Source organism: Botryllus schlosseri, chromosome 12, assembly GCF_051294905.1.
Source record: "Botryllus schlosseri isolate E-star chromosome 12, Bs_hap1, whole genome shotgun sequence".
NCBI lineage: Eukaryota > Metazoa > Chordata > Ascidiacea > Stolidobranchia > Styelidae > Botryllus > Botryllus schlosseri.
The window spans coordinates 18,974,851-18,989,292 of record NC_137247.1 but is presented as its reverse complement, the minus strand read 5'-3'; the positions used below and the strand labels follow the sequence as shown (position 1 = coordinate 18,989,292).

Sequence of the window (14,442 nt, the reverse complement as noted above, 5' to 3'; positions counted from 1 at the left end):
CCTATACTTGAGTACTCCAAAATGTGCAAGTACTTCGCTATCGACTCACTCCACGTAAAAAGTGACTAGGTTTTAGAGTACTTTATCAGTTCTTGACAGTTTCAGTTTCAGACAAAATTTGGAATAAAAAACTAGCTCATTCACCCATTCGGAAATCTTTTCTTTTTGCGTAAATTCCGTTATGCGTCTTACTACGTTACTAGGGATTATGTAGTTAGTTACGAAATTAGGTATGCTATCTTCCCAATCGGCATGGAACAACATCAAAATCATAACAAAGCAATATCGAAAACGACATCCTCGACTCATGTGGACTAGTAATTTTAGAAAAAATTTATTGGTGAAGTTAGTTCGAATCCCTAATAATGAATGTTATTTATTGAGTTAGGAATCGCATACCTGCAGCGAAAAGTTTGCGCATACCTGCAGCGAAAAGTTTGATTAATTGTAACGCCGAGAATTTTGCGCCTGCAGCAAGTCCGTTGGCGTTTTAGTGCTGCTTAAATTATCCTTATACTCGACGTGCAAAGTAAATTTGCAGGTATTCGAATGAATTCAGTTGTAGTGTGCGTTCATATTAGGTCATGAAATGCGGAGACCTCGGCAATCGAAACCGCGATCTGTCTGCGCTCAAAATCGCATTTTATATTAATTAATTAATCAGTGATGATGTGTAGAATTTTGATATATCATCATAAAACCCCGCGCCTAGTTCAACGTTGATGAGTGTTATCTGTGAATATCTGGCAAATATAGTATTCTATTGACATCATAGTTTTCGAAATTTATGTATAATGTGAATGTTATTTATATCCAAAAAGTAACTTATTATGAAGTTTCGGAATTTAATCATCTAACGTAATCATCATAAAACCGCGGCAATAGTTCAACGTTGATGAGTATTATTCGATTGTCACATTAACGCTATTACTGATATATTATGCTCTTTTTTCGAAATCAATGAACATTAATTTATTATTGATCCGCGAAAATACAAAGTTCTAAATTCACATAAGAATAAGCGAGAATTCATATTCCCAAAAACAGCTCAGTACGCGTTTTCGAAGTAGTCGCATTAGTCCTAAATACACATATTAGAATATTAGTCCTAAATACACATAATAGAATATCTAAGGAAAGTATCATCTAACGTATAATGAATGTTATTTATTTCTCGGAAGCATGGACCGGCCACAGTCCGACGTTAATTATATTATGAGTGTTTACATTCTAAATAGCCTGAGGGGCGGGGCAACAAAATTGCTTTATCCTACTACTGCTGTTCACTAAAAATAAAGCAAGTCTATCGATGTCTTCGACTTGAATCGATGTTGTTGGAATGTTTTGTCACTGTCTGAAAATGTTGACTTGAAAATATAAGATAAATACTTTCACTAGAGGCCTTGTTGTAATAGATTCGGCACGACATTTGCTCGCTTAGGACATATTTGATCGAGAGGCCGTCGCTGGCCTACAAAATTGTCTTGCGAACTGCAGCACATCTGAACTAGTTTTTAAAAAAACAAAGATAAATTTGTATGTGAAAAGAGATTTCGAATAGCATTTGAACATACTTTCAGCAAAAAAACAGCCATAAGGAGCATACGTTCGGAAATAACTGGCTGTCTACATGCCAGTTCGGACATGAACAATTTGGAAAATCCGTTACCATTCTAAAGTGGAATTCCTCCCGAAAAATTGCAAAATCCCCCCTAAGAGGGGAATTCCTCCCGGTTGGAAACCACTGGCCTACCATGAACGTTGAATTCAGTTTTGCACATGTGTCGATTGAACGCAGAGAAGAGCAGATCTGGCGGCGCCTGTATGACAATGTATAGTTTGCAAATCCTCATCGTCTTCTTAATCACCACCGAGAAATGAATTCCTTTGGAAGTGATGTCCAACTTTACAAATTCGAATTACAAACAATAGACATCCACATTGCTATTGTTGGGCAGCGTGTCGGCACTGCCGTTAAAACGTAGGCTCGGGCGCATCGTTACCGACGACGAATTTGATAATTGAGAAGTAATGTTGATCTAATTACATCAGCTAACAAATTTCCCGCCGCTGCGGTTATTATCCCGGTTTGTTGGAAGTATATTTGAACTTCGGGTGGCTTTCCCTGCCAGTAGAACTATTGAGGTATCGCTATGCTCACACGCATGCTACACGATCTGCGTGGAAATGCGTTTGATTCCATAACGTCTCTAAGCCTCCGTATTCGTTTGTGGCGATCGTGCTTGGCCTGTTCCATACGTTGGTTAATTACATCGACAATGCGGTAGTAGGCAGAGTTTATTTTCAAACAAATCTTATGAAATATAGTATTTAGGCGCAGACTAGAGTTGCAATGAGACCGCAGCAGGCTAGTTATGTGGGCGCAGATGTATAATAGCTAAAAATTCAAATCCTCGCACGGAAGCGGAGGAAGTTATTCTTCGACTTGCACTAGAATTGTAAAATGATCTTTGGGACCAAAGCTGCGGAAGAATTGAAAATGATTCCCATGTCAAATGATACCATTCGTAGACGTATTTGTGAGATGTCCGCAGGTATAGAAGATACCGTAATTTCTTCCTTGAAGCTGAGCAAATACTACTTGAGTGCTCCGAAAAGGTAGATGTACTTCGTCAGAGACTATTCTCTACGACTGTGGGTGCTGTTATGTATTCTGGTAGTTTTCAGGTGCCGTTTGCCAAAAAAGGTTGGGAACCACTGGCCTAAATGGTGGAGTTCGCATTACAAACAGGCCATTGCATTGGTCAGTAGATAAACTGCCCAGTGCCCAGTGACCTAATAATTCGATGTGATGCAAGATAAATATTCATTGGACGTAAGACACTAATGTGCTTACACTAATTTTATTTTTAACAGCCTCTAATCCTTGGTTAGGTACACGAGAAAACAACACTTGTTATAGATCTATTGTGCTAATTGTTATAGTTGTGGAAACGCTAAATTCTGCTGTTAACCAACATGAATGTGTGCCAAAATTCCAATATTTTGCATTCAAATATGCCAAATGTCAACACTGGCATCGGCCACTATTACCTACATTCCTACAAGGTCCGTATACAATATCCATACACGGTGGATGTTTCCGAGCAACTGATAGTCTGATACCGATTCCACTCCTTCTTTTTTCCATGCAGCGACGTAATCCTCTCGCGCGGAAATATTTTCTCAAACTTTGCAATATACACGCATCGGGAGCGTTCCTCACTTGTGAACTAGAAAAGCCTAGCTACCAACAACTTTTTAGAATTGCTTCCAAACGACAAAATTTACGGACTCACTGTACTTAATATCGTGTTAAGTTTATTTGAATTATTCCACGCCAGAAAATGCGAGAAACATAAACAATTTTCATTCGCACTCATCCGGATTTTTCATTCGCACCATTCGCACCACGCTTGCCGTTCGCACTCATCCGGATTTTTCATTCGCACCATTCGCACCACGCTTGTCATTCGCACTGAATTTTTTTTCATTCGCACTAGTGCGAACCGTCACACAGGTTGAAAAGCACTGCTCTAGAGTATATAGCTAAAAATTTTCACTCGGACAGCCAACGTATTTATTGTTCTCAGTTGGCCCGCGAAGGAAAATAATTGCCCACCCCTGATCCACAGCAATATTACAATATATCCGGCGAGTGATGCTTACCTAGAAAACCACGTTTAATGATGCAGGTTTAAAAACACTGATTGCTAGTTGGAACCAAATAAAACGTCACTGTAAAAAGCGACCTTTACGGAAATAGTTCATCACGCAAAATTTATCTGGGACTATATTGTAAATTATTGCCTGGCCATAATAATGTTCACTAAAAACCCCACCCAGGCACCGATCCAACTAGAGAGAGAGAGAGAATGGGAGTATTCGGTTTCGTCTGCACCATCGAGATGCTTTTGACGACGGAGATGCCATACGACCGTAAGGTCATCTAGTCAGCACCCCCGCTTTTTATCTCCTCCATGCTATCCGTGGATGCCGAGCGCCTAGCAGGATAACAGCGGATACCAGTTTTCGAGTCTTTGGTCTGACCCGACCGGGGATCGAACCCACGACCTACCAATCAAGTAGCCGGACGCCTCACCATCACACTATCTTTCTCGGTGGCATTACTAAAACTTCGACTCCGGATCAAACCCGACTGTGGTCAATTAAAAAAAAAATAGGGCCAATAACCACTGCTCTACCGAAACCATACCCTTTTCACAACAATGGGTGGTATTGGGATGCACTGAACCAACTGTTCACGGTAGCGTTCAGTATGCCAGCCTTCATATTTGACGGGTTCTCGTTTGAAAACGATCCTTAGGAGGTGTTACCGTTTTTGTGAGATACAAATATTTCTAGTAATCTGAACATTGATGAATTCTTTGGATTTCCACTTGCTATCATTCGCTCCATCATTGTGGCAACAAGAAAGGAAATTCAACACTAAACTCAGGGGAGTCACATGACATCAAAAACTATACTGACTTGAGAGAATTTTATTGACAAACCACGCTATTCTATATGTGACTATTAAATTGACACACTTTTTCTGATACTACTATGTGCTTTGGCTATGTTTCCGTGCATGTCCTATGAGAGCGGACATGATCTATTTGGGTTAATGGCGCCAAGTAGTGATGAGTCATTTACATTACCACCTTACCAATTTCCCAGGAGTACTCTTGGTAAAGACTGCTGCGCTTGGGCAATATTAACATGGACTTTGGCGTGGACAGAATGACAAAATCTCTTTCCGAAGCAACTTCCTATCTATATTTTGCATCAAGTCACCGTGATGCCATCTTACGCTACACATTGGTTTCTATAGCACAAGGGTGGGCAAACTTTTGAGCTCGCGGGCCGCATTCAACATATGGATCAATCTGCGGGCCGCACTATATAAAATTGGGAATATATACCAAAACGCAATATTGGTATTTGATTATATAGTGAGGACATGGAGATAATATATAATATGCTTATTTAAAACAAACCAAACCTTGCTTTGATGATATTGTAGGCTACAGAAACAGTGGCGAGATTTCATAGGCTGGTCGACCTCAATAACCAATTTGTCAGATGAAAGTCGGTTGTCCCGATTCTTAGAACAGGATTGAAATTTAAATCTGTGAGCAGAGATCTGTTCATAGATTTACTCAGGACACACAATGCTGACAGCATCATAACCATGTTAGCTTCAAACACGCTTCTACTATGTGTAGATAAAATATAAATACCCTAATTCGACGCATACAGAGAACGAGTCTACCTAAGACACGTGGACACGTGCGAATCGATTTTTATAAGCACAACACTCAAATAATCTAAACTGGAGTAGCCAATCTGAAATCACACTCGTCATCCGAGTTACGTCAATTTCGTTTAGGATTTCTGTGATGTTTAGCAGTTGAAACCTCCCAATTCGCGTGGGCCTTGAGATCGGGCTGTCGCGCCAGAAATAAAATATAAAAAAGATTATAGGTAGTACTTACCTTAGAACAGTGGTTCTCTTAGGACACGCCCCCTTAAGACGGTGAAAGATTTCGTGCCCCCCCCTTATCGTAATATCACAAAACGAAACCAGGATGCTAGCAAACTTAACGGAAAGTTTGACGGCATGGAAGGTTATGAGTCTGGATGACTGATTTTTAAATATGAAATTCAGACTAAATACAGAGCAACGATTATGAATTGGATGTAAATGGATAATTTTTAGTACGCATTTTGTCAATGTTTTTAATTAGTTTCTTCGGACTCTCGCGCGCCGTAGTTTTCCCACCCCTGCTATAGCATGTCCATTTGTAACACTTGATTCGTTTGAATCAGCTTATCTCCTACACAAATCGCATCCTTATCGCTGACTTACTTGGGTGGACACCATTTCCTCTTTGCAATCGCGAAGATCCTTCACCGTTCGAAAAACGTCAACGCGGTCCTCAACTTTCAGCCGCTCGAGAAGATTCATCGCCGCGCAAAAGACGCCACTCATTCTTTTCCCGTTTCTAAAATCAACCAGATAGGTCTATACTGTTTTTATCCATAGAAGATGTTGAGGAATGCAAGCCGTTAGCACGAACCAAACGCTTTCTATGCTCAATTTTGGTTCATCATTTGCAAAACAGGTACTCTTACTGTGATGAAACCGTCGCCTCATCACATGAATCAATAGACCAGTGTTTCTCCACCAGGGATCCACGAAACACATTCCGGGAGTCCGTGAAACCTCACGGTTTCAAAATAGTTGATACCCTGAATTGTATTTTTTTAATTAGAGAAATCACGAGACGGGTTCGCTTCATTACTACTAAAACTACAGGACTCACCTAAACAAATTGGCCGTCTTAGATGAAATATTCTACTGTGCAAACTCATTTTAATTGCCAATGGCCTACTGATCAGTGTTGGGATCAAGTCACTACCTTCGAGTCACGAGTCATTTCGAGTCATTGCACATTTTGACTCGAGTCAAGTCAAGTCAATCAATTTTTGGAGGTGACTCGAGTCAAGTCAAGTCACTCGATTTTTGGAGGTGACTCGAGTCAAGTCGAGTCAAGTCAAGTCAAGTCACGAGTCAAGTCACATTTCAAGTGAAGTTGCCTTTTCGGTATGAGTGATCAGTGGTCATTGGTCATTGATTCCGAAGCGATGAACGAATATAGAGTTAAATATACACGCAAGAAGGCGCTTTATCGCTCACATATACGTAGAACTGTTAAACTACGGAATTGCATAGCCTCAGTTTATAGTTACCAGCCAAAATAGAGAATAGGGAAACGAATTGATAAGATGCAATACGTTACTCTTACAAATAGATATGATACCATTCGAGCCTGTGCCAATGGTTGAGGACTATATAAACTATATTTGACTTCAATTTCAATAAAACAATCGGTTTGGTTAAGGTAAGATGAGATCAAAAATAGACATTTAGCTCTTCTATTACTTTACCACTAGAGTTACGACAACGTAAGCTTTAAGCTTCGATCATTTCGTTTGCAGTCAAGCTATTTGTGAGAGAACAATCGAGGCTCGGTGAAATGCACGCTTATTGAATGATTGGTCGCTCTCAGTCTCACGGGTTACACAAGCGTTTCGCGAACAATCCGAACATATCCAAGATACAGTGATTTCTATCGACACCGATTACTTGATGACTTGAAATTGACTCGTGAATTTTGCTCCGAGTCACGAGTCAAACCACATTTCTGATACGCCGAGTCAAGTCAAGTCAAGTCATTTTGGCAAAGTGACTCGAGTCAAGTCAAGTCATGCGAAAAAGTTGACTCGAGTCTGACTCGAGTCAAGTCATGACTCGAGTCATCCCAACACTGCTACTGATACAAACATATTGCTGCTAGAAGACGTTTTGCAGAAAAATGATTGGCAAAATCCATTTCTCCTGTGATATACATAACCGCAATTCCTGAGTAACTTCAAGATCAGCTGCTAGATAGGAATGATTTGGCTGAACGTTGAAGGTTCAATACAGATATGTTTCTCAATTCTCGTTCCATTTATGTTGCGATCATACCCAAATGCGTCGTAGGAAGCCTTGCACGTAGAGTTACATTTAAAAAAAAACGGTGTTTTAAAACACTTTGTTTAAAACATGTCTTAAACAGTGTTTAAAAAAAAGGCTCTTAAAAACAAGTGTGTTTTTTTAAGTTGTAAAATTATGCCATAATTGTGTGAATACTTTACAAAAAAACATGTTGTGTGAGCCTACGTACGATTACCACCCGATGTAGACGACGTATATCGATATTGGATGGCTGTAACCCTCAAATAGTCGGTTCAACGGCAATAGTACATAAATATCGTCAAAAGAGCTCTTTTTACCCTATATTTTCAATTGTCAATGTCAATCCACTATGGCGTCACAATTGAATATTCATGACGTCATGTCTTTAAAAAAACATAAAAAACAAGTTTCAAATCTGGGCCTTGTTTTAGACATTCTTGTTTCAAATTGATTTTTGTTTTAAATGCAACCCTACTTGAACGTTATCATTACGTTCGCCAACAGCACCTATATTTGTGTGCAAATAGAGTTACAGCATTTCTTCATATTAAATAGATAACGCGGATTTTCAAGACACGGACGCATTTATCAAGAAATGCAGCTAGAAGTCGCTTGAAATGCTAAAAGTCATCCCAATTTCTGCGTAAATAGTACTATGTTATTTTCAAACAAAAGTCATTTTGTTGCTGTTTATCAGCAGCCTACAGTTAATATTCGCAAGATACTGATGGCGGTTCCACGAAAATTGAGCTAAATTTGAACTAGTACTGTAGGCTGTCCGCGAAGACGAAAATGTTTCAAAATGTTTCACTCCAATTTGGCGAATGAAATCGTGTGGTATAGTGCAACACTAATATGTTCACATACGATTTTAATTCTTTCTGAATGCCTCAATACAGTACCATACAGCACAGTACAGACACGGAACTTTCATGGCGAGTCCACTGTGATTATTATATACTCACTTGCAGTGCACCACAGTGGTACCTCCAGATTCACGATGTGCCTTTTGCAGTTTAGTGACGCCCTCGTTGATTTTCATTATCTGCTTGTCATTTCCTTCTTTTGGGTTAAACTTGATTTCAATGTGCGTCACGGCTTTCTGGGAATTCTGGAATGTTTTGGGAAGTCTGCGACTGTTGCCAGCTCAAAGATCTTATACTTATAGTGTCAATAAAATATAACAGAACTAAGAAAACGCAAACCGTTATTCTGTCCGAAATGATGAGCACTCGGGTTTCAAAATAAGGCGTCGATTCTTCACTCGTAACTTGAACTGAGTCGCCATGAGCCTGATTCCAATACTCGAATGATTTGTGCTGTTTAAAAAATGTTGGTCCTGTTTTATAAAGATCGATAGTACGGACAAACGGATGAATCGTTAGCACCAACTTTTCAAACAAATTATACGGAATATCGTCATTAATACAGATGGCGTTTTTATCAAGCGAGGAAATAAAATGTCAGTATATTGAGATTGTTATATTCTCATTGGTCAACTTTATAATAGTAATATTATTAATAATAGACGAAACGTCATAGAATTTTCGAAAACCTTTAATTCCGTAAGTGCCACAATCGCCGTCACGTTGAAATTAAACAGAAGCTTGTAAAAGATCTCTGCGGTCTCTTGCTGGGGCGCTCGCGTCACAATCATGTGCATTGAATCATCGTAAATCTGCCACAGAGCACAGTTGATTTGTTGAATTGGCAATGTATATTAATTAAATAACAATGTATATCACTTCCAGAAACGAAGCGCCGAGCGGGTGCATAATCTCCAATCCGTCCTCAAAATATTTGACTTTCATACGGTCATCTAAAGGCAAGTTTTATGTCGGATTTCTCATCGGCTTCAATGTTATATATTATTTTATACTTATATACAATTTGAAATTAGCTCGTTCTCACTCCTATATCTCGTGCATACATCGCGTGGCGTGCGTGGCGGATAATTGCAACAACACACGCCTTCAATAACAATATTCTGTCCGATACAGTTGTCAAGGCATAACTCACATGCGGAGATCTTTTCTATTTGCTTCTTTTGCGTCATATCCATTGGCTTGACTCTTGACAAATTCAGGAATTGCTGTGCGACCAAGTTCGTCCTGACGCCAAAACAAGGAATAGTTAGAAACGAGCCAGAAATGCCATAAAATAAAATTTGTCCAAATGGAAGTTGAAGGTTATCCTATACATACACAAGTATTATTGAGTTTGACATAAAGGAAATAGGAGCCATGACTATTGCGCTGGGTATCCGACATGCATGATTATTTAGCAGGGTTCAATGAACTCAGGGCGATACTGGTAAATGATAATAAGTCAAGTAATGACGCCTAGATCCCGAAGTATAAGCAAATGTATAGTCAACGTGCTGATTGTATACTGCTAATTTAGTCTAACATTTGCCTAACACTATACATTTGTATGTTAGTTAACTATAAGACTGGCGGTTCAAAGTTGTATTAATATCTTTAAAATGCAGTGAAGCTCTGCTTGGTAGAATTTTACCTGATTGCACTGAAGCGTTTTAGAAATATATATCATGAATACCATATATGTATGTTTTATCACGTTTGGCTAAACGAAATCCTTAAACGTGTGTCGTGAAAAGTCCAATTGAATGTCATATCTTTTCCGGATATCGGCATTGCTAAGCTTCCCCTTGAATCAGGGGTGGGCAAACTTTTGAGCTCACGGGCCGCATTCAACATCTGAATCTATTCGCGGGCCGCACTTTATAAAATCGGGATTATAAACCAAAACGCAATATTGGTATTTAATTATATAGTGAGGGCATGGAGATGACATATATGCTTATTTAAAATATTCCAAACATTGCTTTGATGATATAGTACATGCGTCAGAAACAGTGCTGAGATTTCATAGGCTGGTCGACCTCAATACCCAATTTGTAAAAACTATAGAGATGAAAGTCGGTTGTCTCGATTCTTAGAACAGGAGTGAAATTTAAATCTGTGAGCAGCGATCTGTCCATATATTTACTGATACCAATTTTGGTTCGGTTCCAGGACAAGCAATACTGACAGCATCATAACCACGTTAGCTTCAAACACGCTTCCACTATTGAAAAATATAAAAAATGATGTAAGAAGTATTTGCCTTAGATCAGTGGTTCTCACATTTTTAAGACACGCCACCCCCCACCCCCACCCACCCCGTTATGATGGTAAAAGATTTCGCATCCACTTTAACGTCATATCACAAAACGCGACCAGGATGCTAGCAAGCCTAACGGATAGTAAGATGGCATGATATTTTTAAACATTGAAATTCAGACCACATACAGAGAAACAATCATGGATGGGAAGTAAATCACCCCAAGCGCGACAAAATTTTTCAGTTTAGCTCAGCTTCGCGCCCCCCGTTCAGATGCTTTCACGCCCCCCGTTTTGAAAACCACTGCCTTAGAATTACCATAGTGAAATATACTAAGAAAAAGTTCAATCAAGTCCCTGCATGGACTCGATTTTTAGTACGCATTTTATCAATATTTTTAATAAGTTTCTTCAGACTCTCGCGGGCCGCACAGGACGGTGTGGAGGGCCGTAGTTTGCCTACCCCTGCCTTAAATCATGGTAAATTATTTTAATTACATTTTCCGCTGAACCTTTCGTGCCCAATGTCATGTGCTTAAACGGCATTGCATTAATGTCCGACCGGACGAATCGCCGCGGCACTTGTTTATTAACCTCCTTACGTAATTATGTGGAGGTCTATCAGGGCTCTCAATCGGCCAGCTCCTTGCAACTGCAGTGCATTGATATGCTCAGACGGAGAGTAGAGCCCAGCTAAACGTGGTCAGAAAATAACACGATTGGCACAGGGGAGTGAGAAAGGCTGGAGAATGACTGATAGAAAGAGTGGAAGTCGTCTGCTATAGTATACGGAAAGACACTATAAACATTATTACATTTAGGCCATGATGCACAAGACCTGACATTGCGATAAGCGCCACTCTGTTGTGATCATTAACAATAATAATAATAATATATTAACAACAGCGTCATTATGTATGAACCGAGAACTATTTTCGAAAGGTGTCTCCACAATTTCCTGTCTCGATCGGTCAGTATCGCCAAATAAATGAGATTCCAGAAGCAGCTTATGCACGAGAATGTATTGATCCTGTAAAATTTACAGTGTAAATAAATAAGGGCGATTAGAGCAGTTGCAACGCCACAGGTCATGATCATCTCATGCGGCTATTCCTAATGCGATACGGTATATATTAGTGGTTCAGTCGAAATAAGGTTCATTCCGTCACCATAATACAATATGTTACGTAAATTGAAGAAGCGTAGAGAAGGACGCTCATACGATATTATCGATTAAATTTCTGATACTCACGCAGTTCTGTACCATCTCTACTCTTTGACGCCTGAGCTTCGCGACGCATTCATAAACATCTGCGCTTCCACGCGCCTTGCACTCGCGAAGTAAATTATCATACGCGATGAAAGTTCCTGTTCTGCCGGCACCGGCACTGGAAGACAAACTTAATCAAAACCTTGTTCTATACATAATGAACTCAATTACGTTGTTAATAATAATATCTTATTAACATTACGGAAAGATAGTAATGTATCGCAGGAAAGTACCATCATAACAGAGCAGGAAGTCTTGCTGAAATTTTCAGGATCAGGTTGGGTTTGCTGTTACCTGCTTGAATCGGGCATATAGCAGTCAATCCCATTCAGTATAATTTGATCCACGCAAGGGATGTCTTATATAAGTTATAAAGCCTATAAGTAGGCAGTGCTACAAGTAGGCAGATACGGAATCTAAAATAAAGAATGTTGCAAAATCAGTAGTTGTCAACCACCAGTCTGCGTTGAACACATTAGTCGTAATTAAAATTGTAGACAATCCTGATTTTTGAAAGTTCATCGATCCCCACAATTTGTTTTGTTAATAAACCCAGAAGTATCGTTCTTAGATCTTTATGTAATTATGTAACGATGTCGGTGACAGCACAGACAGTGTAATTATAGCATTCTAGGTTGCGGTTTTCAAATTATCATCATCACCAAACGGTAACAGCGCTTCCTAAATCTTGATTAAACATTTTTGGATACCGGTTAATCTGGACTACTATTCTCCCAAATCGCCTCATCAATTTTTCCCATGACGTGGGCAATGTGAAAAACTGGATAGAAGCACTCGCATTGCGATAGATTGCTGAGAACTATAATGCCTCCACCATAGATTTCCAACAAAGATACTCATTTGTAAATAAGTACCTGCAATGTACAATAATGGGTGAAGTGGGTCCGTTCCTGTCGTGTGTTTCGATAACTTGCTGATACATCCGCATAATGTAGGATGTGGTGATTGGGAAACCGTGATCGGGCCATTTCAAGAAGTGATATTGAGTCACCATTCGCTTGATATCGCCTTTCTGAAAATTAACTTGAGTGGATAAATGATATCGATCTATCAGAAAATAATGACGGACATGTCATGCGTAGGCATTGAGATATCATGAAAAACACTGGCACGTGTAGTGACGAATATGTATATGTACAGGGCTTTATAGGATCTACAGCAAACGGATAAGTGGTCATAATTGTGAAAGATGTAGTCACTATGGAATGCAGTATCGTAAGCGATACAGAAATGACGATATCCACCGACCAGCAATGCATCGATTCCACATAATACACATGTTAGTTGCTGGAATTGTGGCTACATTTCGCGGTCGCGGTGTCGCAAGCGGGGAATTGCCTAGGCCTCCTTGTAAAGTAAGGTAATGTTTAGTTCGATTCGACTTACTTGTCGACGATCACTGCGTACATGACATTATAAAGAAATACGGCCTTGCGTCACATTGTGCATGCGTTTCTCCTCTATAGTTCTTTGGATGCGGTTATTCCTAACTATAGCATTTTGGTGTACACAATGTCGTGCGGTTCGGTTGAAATTGTCCGCGGTATTATGTGTTGCCCTTTACATCCACGAAAACAACTGATCATTCTTTCCATTTCGCACAACATACAGAAAGGTGTACCTGTACATGGTACAGTGTACAAAATAATGTTTTTTTCATACTTATTATAATCGTAAATTTATAGCTATTTAACCCAAAAAGACGAAGAAAATTGAATGACATCACACGTAGCAAAGTGGTCACTTACGCCGAAATTGAATTTCACGCTGAAGGTCCGGCAAACGAATCCACAATATTTTACTTCATTCACGTTTGAAACGGTGACCATGCCGCATGTATTCGATTCTCCAATTTCCGGCCAGTACTTTGCGCATTTAACCTGGAATGATTGTAGTTTCTTCTTCAATACTATAATTTTATCTAGGATCATTGCCACTATATTAAGAGAAGGGAACAAACGTAATCATAATCACTAATCACTGATGACATTCAAGCAGGGAGCGCTGAAAGTAATGTGGCAAACTTCTGCTCAATATACAATATCAATTTTATGATATGCTAAAAGTAGTACATCTAGCTACAAATAAAAAAAAGACGGCTCGTAAGCACTCAAGTGCGCTGAAGAATATTGGGACGAGGCGCCGAAGACACACAAGACGAGGTTATTTTCATAGACGAAAACCAATTTAAATTCACGAGTTATATATTCGTGAATGATGATTAGTGTCGCAAGAAATGCCCCAATTTTTGGCCGCGAAAATCTAAAATAATTTTATTGGTATAATACGCGCTTTAAAATGCATACAAGGAAACGTGGAACTTGTATAAAGACATATCCAAAGGCTCAGGTACTATAGTCCACAGGAATGCTGTGAGAAAGCAAAACGACTGAATAAATAGGCTATTATCTGTTAAATCTTATGACAATATTCGAAGATTAACTTATTTCATGAAATAGTCTAATATCAAATAAACGTGCATACGGTTCGAGTTGCAT

The 14,442-nt window shown here is 39.4% G+C and overlaps 1 protein-coding gene across 4 annotated transcripts in view; it reads right to left on the bottom strand.

The window, feature by feature from the left end:
• The window catches only part of LOC145451583 (uncharacterized), a 96,927-nt gene that overhangs the window by 18,374 nt on the left and 64,111 nt on the right, over positions 1-14,442 (bottom strand). For 3 of the 4 annotated variants that reach the window (XR_013918955.1, XM_080329792.1, XM_080329793.1), the window contains 10 exons: positions 13,693-13,824; positions 12,799-12,956; positions 11,906-12,041; positions 11,577-11,683; positions 9,548-9,639; positions 9,274-9,347; positions 9,084-9,206; positions 8,734-8,847; positions 8,494-8,639; positions 5,873-6,008 (listed from right to left, as the gene is read on the bottom strand). Coding sequence is in view for 2 of the 4 variants with exons in the window: in XM_080329792.1 (XP_080185918.1) it covers positions 5,873-6,008; positions 8,494-8,639; positions 8,734-8,847; positions 9,084-9,206; positions 9,274-9,347; positions 9,548-9,639; positions 11,577-11,683; positions 11,906-12,041; positions 12,799-12,956; positions 13,693-13,824 (1,218 nt within the window). In the remaining 2 variants the exon portion in view is untranslated. Of the gene's footprint in view, positions 1-5,871; positions 6,009-6,138; positions 6,256-8,493; positions 8,640-8,733; positions 8,848-9,083; positions 9,207-9,273; positions 9,348-9,547; positions 9,640-11,576; positions 11,684-11,905; positions 12,042-12,798; positions 12,957-13,692; positions 13,825-14,442 lie in introns of those variants that run through there. The other variant, XR_013918956.1, reaches the window with a different exon arrangement.